General features: G+C 37.1%; 1 protein-coding gene across 1 annotated transcript in view; it reads left to right on the plus strand.

Moving 5' to 3' along the window:
• The window catches only part of FAM13B (family with sequence similarity 13 member B), a 794,661-nt gene that overhangs the window by 256,629 nt on the left and 532,032 nt on the right, over positions 1-6,000 (plus strand). The window contains exon 5 of the mRNA XM_053717251.1: positions 4,833-4,977. Within this exon, the coding sequence (XP_053573226.1) occupies positions 4,833-4,977 (145 nt within the window). The remainder of the gene's footprint in view (positions 1-4,832; positions 4,978-6,000) is intronic.

Genomic DNA, 6,000 nt, shown 5'->3' on the forward strand with positions numbered 1-6,000 from the left:
GCTAAAAAAAATGTGGGCGTCATTTTTGTCTCCACCTTTTTTTCACATTATTTAAGTTTAATTTTTCATTTGCTTCTGGTTGCTAGAGGCTTGTTCATTGGCATTTTTTCCCATTCCTGAAACTGTCTTTTAAGGAATTTGATAGATTTTGCTTTATATGTTGTTTTTTCTCTTACATATTGCAAGATGTCTCAGATTGACCCTGGATCAGAAGCTACTTCTGGAAAAACGCTGCCTGATGTTGGTTCAACCAAAGTTAAGTGTATTTGCTGTAAACTTGTGGTAACTGTTCCTCCGGCTGTAGTTTGTGATGAATGTCATGATAAGCTTGCTAATGCAGATAGTATTTCCATTAGTAATATTCCATTACCTGTTGCTGTTCCATCAACATCTAATACTCAGGATGTTCCTGTTAATATAAGAGATTTTGTTTCTAAATCTATTAGGAAGGCTATGTCTGTTATTCCTCCTTCCAGTAAACGTAAAAGGTCTTTTAAAACTTCACATTTTTCAGATGAATTTTTAAATGAACATCATCATTCTGATTTGTCTGTTTCTGATGATGATTTTTCTGGTTCAGAGGATTCTGTCTCAGATATTGACGCTGATAAATCTTCATATTTATTTAAAATGGAATTTATTCGTTCTTTACTTAAAGAAGTTTTAATCGCATTAGAGATGGAGGAATCTAGTCCTCTTGATACTAAATCTACTAAGCGTTTAAATTCGGTTTTTAAACCTCCTTTAGTTATTCCGGAAGTTTTTCCTGTCCCTGATGCTATTTCTGAAGTAATTTCTAGGGAATGGAATAATCTGGGTAATTCATTTACTCCTTCTTAAAGTTTTAAGAAATTGTATCCTGTGCCATCTGGCAGATTAGAGTTTTGGGACAAAATCCCTAAAGTTGATGGGGCTATCTCTACTCTCGCTAAACATACTACTATTCCTACGGCAGATAGTACTTCCTTTAAGGATCCTTTAGATAGGAAAATTGAATCCTTTCTAAGGAAAGCTTATTTATGTTCAGGTAATCTTCTTAGGCCTGCTATTTCTTTAGCTGATGTTGCGGCAGCTTCCACTTTTTGGTTGGAGGCTTTGGCACAACAAGTGTCAGATCATAATACTCATAGCATTGTTAAACTTCTTCAACATGCTAATAACTTTATTTGTGATGCCATCTTTGATATCATTAGAGTTGATGTCAGGTATATGTCTTTAGCTATTTTAGCTAGAAGAGCTTTATGGCTTAAAACTTGGAATGCAGATATGTCTTCTAAGTCAACTTTGCTTTCCCTTTCTTTCCAAGGCAATAAATTGTTTGGTTCCCAGTTGGATTCTATTATTTCAACTGTTACTGGGGGAAAGGAACTTTTTTACCTCAGGATAAAAAATCTAAAGGTAAATATAGGGCTGCTTATCGTTTTCGTTCCTTTCGTCAGAATAAGGAACAGAAGCCTGATCCTTCTCTTAAAGGAACGGTTTCTGTTTGGAGACCATCTCCAGTCTGGAATAAATCCAAGCCTTTCAGAAAGCCAAAGCCAGCTCCCAAGTCCACATGAAGGTGCGGCCCTCATTCCAGCACAGCTGGTAGGGGGCAGATTACGATTTTTCAAAGAAATTTGGATCAATTCGATTCACAGTCTTTGGATTCAGAACATTGTTTCACAAGGGTACAGAATAGGTTTCAAGGTAAGGCCTCCTGCAAGAAGATTTTTTCTTTCTCGCATTCCAATAAACCCAGTGAAGGCTCAAGCATTTCTGAAATGTGTTTCAGATCTAGAGTTGGCTGGAGTAATTATGCCAGTTCCAGTTCCGGAACAGGGTCTGGGGTTTTACTCAAATCTATTCATTGTACCAAAGAAGGAGAATTCTTTCAGACCAGTTCTGGATTTAAAAATATTGAATCGTTATGTAAGGATACCAACATTCAAAATGGTAACTATAAGGACTATTCTGCCTTTTGTTCAGCAAGGGCATTATATGTCCACAATAGATTTACAAGATGCATATCTGCACATTCCGATTTATCCAGATCACTTTCAGTTTCTGAGATTCTCTTTTCTAGACAAGCATTACCAGTTTGTGGCTCTGCCGTTCGGCCTAGCAACAGCTCCAAGGATTTTTTCAAAGGTTCTCGGTGCCCTTCTATCTGTAATCAGAGAACAGGGTATTGTGGTATTTCCTTATTTGGACGATATCTTGGTACTTGCTCAGTCTTCACATTTAGCAGAATTTCATACGAATCGACTTGTCGTTTCTTCAAGAACATGGTTGGAGTATCAATTTACCAAAGAGTTCATTGATTCCTCAGACAAGGGTAACCTTTTTAGGTTTCCAAATAGATTCAGTGTCCATGACTTTGTCTCTGACGGACAAGAGACGTCTGAAATTGGTTTCAGCTTGTCGAAACCTTCAGTCTCAATCATTCCCTTCGGTAGCCTTATGCATGGAAATTCTAGGTCTTATGACTGCTGCATCGGACGCGATCCCCTTTGCTCGTTTTCACATGCGACCTCTTCAGCTTTGTATGCTGAACCAATGGTGCAGGGATTATACAAAGATATCACAGTTAATATCTTTAAATACGATTGTACGACACTCTCTGACGTGGTGGACAGATCACCATCGTTTAGTTCAAGGGGCTTCTTTTGTTCTTCCAACCTGGACTGTGATCTCAACAGATGTGAGTCTGACAGGTTGGGGAGCTGCATGGGGGTCTCTGACAGCACAAGGGGTTTGGGAATCTCAGGAGGCGAGATTACCAATCAACATTTTGGAACTCCGTGCGATTTTCAGAGCTCTTCAGTCGTGGCCTCTTCTGAAGAGAGAATCTTTCATTTGTTTTCAGACGGACAATGTCACAGCCGTGGCATATTTCAATCGTAGAGAAATTGTGGTTCCTTCATTGTGTCCTAATCCTAAGAATTCTAAGGATAGATCGTTACATTCTTTGGATGTAGTTAGAGCTTTGAAATATTATGTTGAAGCTACTAAAGATTTTCGAAAGACTTCTAGTCTATTTGTTATCTTTTCCGGTTCCAGGAAAGGTCCGAAGGCCTCTGCCATTTCTTTGGCGTCTTGGTTAAAGTCTTTGATTCATCATGCTTATGTCGAGTCGGGTAAAACTCTGCCTCAAAGGATTACAGCTCATTCTACAAGGTCAGTTTCTACTTCCTGGGCGTTTAGGAATGAAGCTTCTGTTGATCAGATTTGCAAAGCGGCCACTTGGTCTTCTTTGCATACTTTTACTAAATTCTACCATTTTGATGTGTTTTCTTCTTCTGAAGCAGTTTTTGGTAGAAAAGTACTTCAGGCAGCTGTTTCTGTTTGATTCTTCTGCTTATAATTTCATTTTTTTTCATTATAAGATTAAAACTTTATTTTGGAGTGTGGATTTTTTTTTAGCGGAATTGGCTGTCTTTATTTTATCCCTCCCTCTCTAGTGACTCTTGCGTGGAAGTTCCACATGTTGGGTATTTATTATCCCATACGTCACTAGCTCATGGACTCTTGCTAATTACATGAAAGAAAACATAATTTATGTAAGAACTTACCTGATAAATTCATTTCTTTTATATTAGCAAGAGTCCATGAAACCCATCCTTTTTTGTGGTGGTTATGATTTTTTTGTATAAAGCACAATTATTCCAATTCCTTATTTTTTATGCTTTCGCACTTTTTCTTATCACCCCACTTCTTGGCTATTCGTTAAACTGATTTGTGGGTGTGGTGAGGGGTGTATTTATAGGCATTTTGAGGTTTGGGAAACTTTGCCCCTCCTGGTAGGAATGTATATCCCATACGTCACTAGCTCATGGACTCTTGCTAATATGAAAGAAATGAATTTATCCAGGTAAGTTCTTACATAAATTATGTTTTGCTGCAAACTCTGCCTTTTATATCAGCCCTGAAAGTTCTCCTGTTGACTTCACTCTCCCCTCTGAAATTCTGTATCCCAGAGAGCCTCGTTACTTTCTATGGAAAGCATCTATTTGGGACTTCCAGGTTCCCCCCTTTTTTCTTATAGATTTGAGTGAGTTCCGACCTTGCAAAGTCTGCACTAAAATTTCTCTCTAAATTAGAGAATCTTTGATAATCGGGCCTGTAGAAAGAAATGTAGCATTCTGGGAAACTGAAGCTGTCAGTTTTATTTTAAATAGAAGTAATATAAAGTGCAATATAGTTTGTAAAAGATACACATTAATATACAAAGTATAACTTTAATTTGTTAAAGTTACACAGAAACTGTCAAATCATAATTTCTCAAATCACAATCCTAATTACACTGCTGTATACAGAATCTATATACATTAAAATACAAAACAGAAAGAACAATTTTTAAATGTAATAACTTAAAGGATAAAATCTGAAGTCTAAAATAATATAAAATATAAAGCACAAAGTGTAAATGCAGCAAAACTCTGTCACTGGGCTTGTCTCCCTTCACAACCAGAAATACAGAGAATGCCCTTTGGAAAAGTAAAGCAAAATCTGACTTTTTTAATCTTGTCAGGGATCTCACATTGATGGAGGAATATTTTACATAATCTCATTTTAGCAAAGAACTATATCATAAGGCCCTTAATTAAATTTTTAAAATTAAACTGTGAAACTATGACTTGATTTTAAATGGTGTGTGTGCATTGGGGCAGTGTTCTCTTGAAAGAGTTGCCATTGAGTCTGAAAATAACGCAGGCTTTTTATGCTTGAGAACTCTGCCTTTTACAATTTTTCCCAGTTTAATTCTATATTTCTCTGTGTGTGACAAGATACTCAGAAATGTGTGTTGATCTTTTGTGTTAATACTTTTGTATTTGCATTTTTACATTTAGTATTTACACTGATGTTGAATACATGAAAGAACAAGAATCGGTCAGTAGAATAATGATTGGACTCCTAGAAAATTACTATGACTTTTTTGAAACTGAGGAAGAAGATTTGTCATCAACTAATGATTTAAGTTCTATTACTGAACAGGTAACATAATTTTGATGCTACACGTTTTCACGAAATATCAAAATATAAGCGTACAATTTATTTTTCTTTCATGTAATTGGCAAGAGTCCATGAGCTAGTGACGTATGCGTTAACAGGGAACAGAATTGCAAGCTTTTGGAACCCTGAGGTCCCCTTTGTTAGTAAATTGTTTCTTCTGATATGTAATTAAATGTGAGAAAAAAATGTTAACTACTACTGATAATATATTCTTATAGTTTCTTTTTTCATTGTAAAGCAGTGGTTAAAGATTGTTTCTCTTGTAAGGTGTATCCAGTCCACGGGTTCATCCTTTACTTGTGGGATATTCTCCTTCCTAGCAGGAGGTGGAAAAGAGAGCACACAGCAGAGCTGTCCATATAGCTCCCCTTCTAGCTCCACCCCCCAGTCATTCTCTTTGCCGGCTCTAAGCAATAGGGTCCCTCTCGGAAGGGTAAAGTGAATGTGGTGTTAGATTTGTAGTTTTTGTTCTACAAGCAAAAGTTTGTTATTTTAAATGGTACCGGTTTGTACTATTTACTCTCCTGCAGAAAAGAGATGAAGATTTCTGCAGGGAGGAAAATGATTTTAGCATGTTGTAACTAAAATCCACTGCTGTTCCCACAAAGGACTGAGGAGTACCAGAAAACTTCAATTGGGTGGAACGGTTTGCAGGTCAGGCTGGAATAAGGTATATTCAATAATTTATTTCTAGACAAGACTGTGATAATGCTGGAAAAGGACTGATGAGATCCCCATGAGGGAAGGGTAAGCTTTATTCAGAGACTAAGTATGGAATTGCAAGCTTACAGAACAGGGCTAATTTAGGCTGGTTGACACTTTTTTATGGAAAACGGTTTTTACTAGTAAATATCGTTTTTTGAGACACTTTGAGGTTCCTTTGGGTTTCTTTCAGGGGTTGCTACCCACATGGCTATTATTTTAACACTTAGGAGTGTTTCTTTAGGCCTCACAACACCGGAGTAAGGAGGGAGGGGCCTAATTTCGCGCCTCAGATGCGCAGTT

Source organism: Bombina bombina, chromosome 6 (genome assembly GCF_027579735.1).
Source record: "Bombina bombina isolate aBomBom1 chromosome 6, aBomBom1.pri, whole genome shotgun sequence".
Lineage (NCBI taxonomy): Eukaryota > Metazoa > Chordata > Amphibia > Anura > Bombinatoridae > Bombina > Bombina bombina.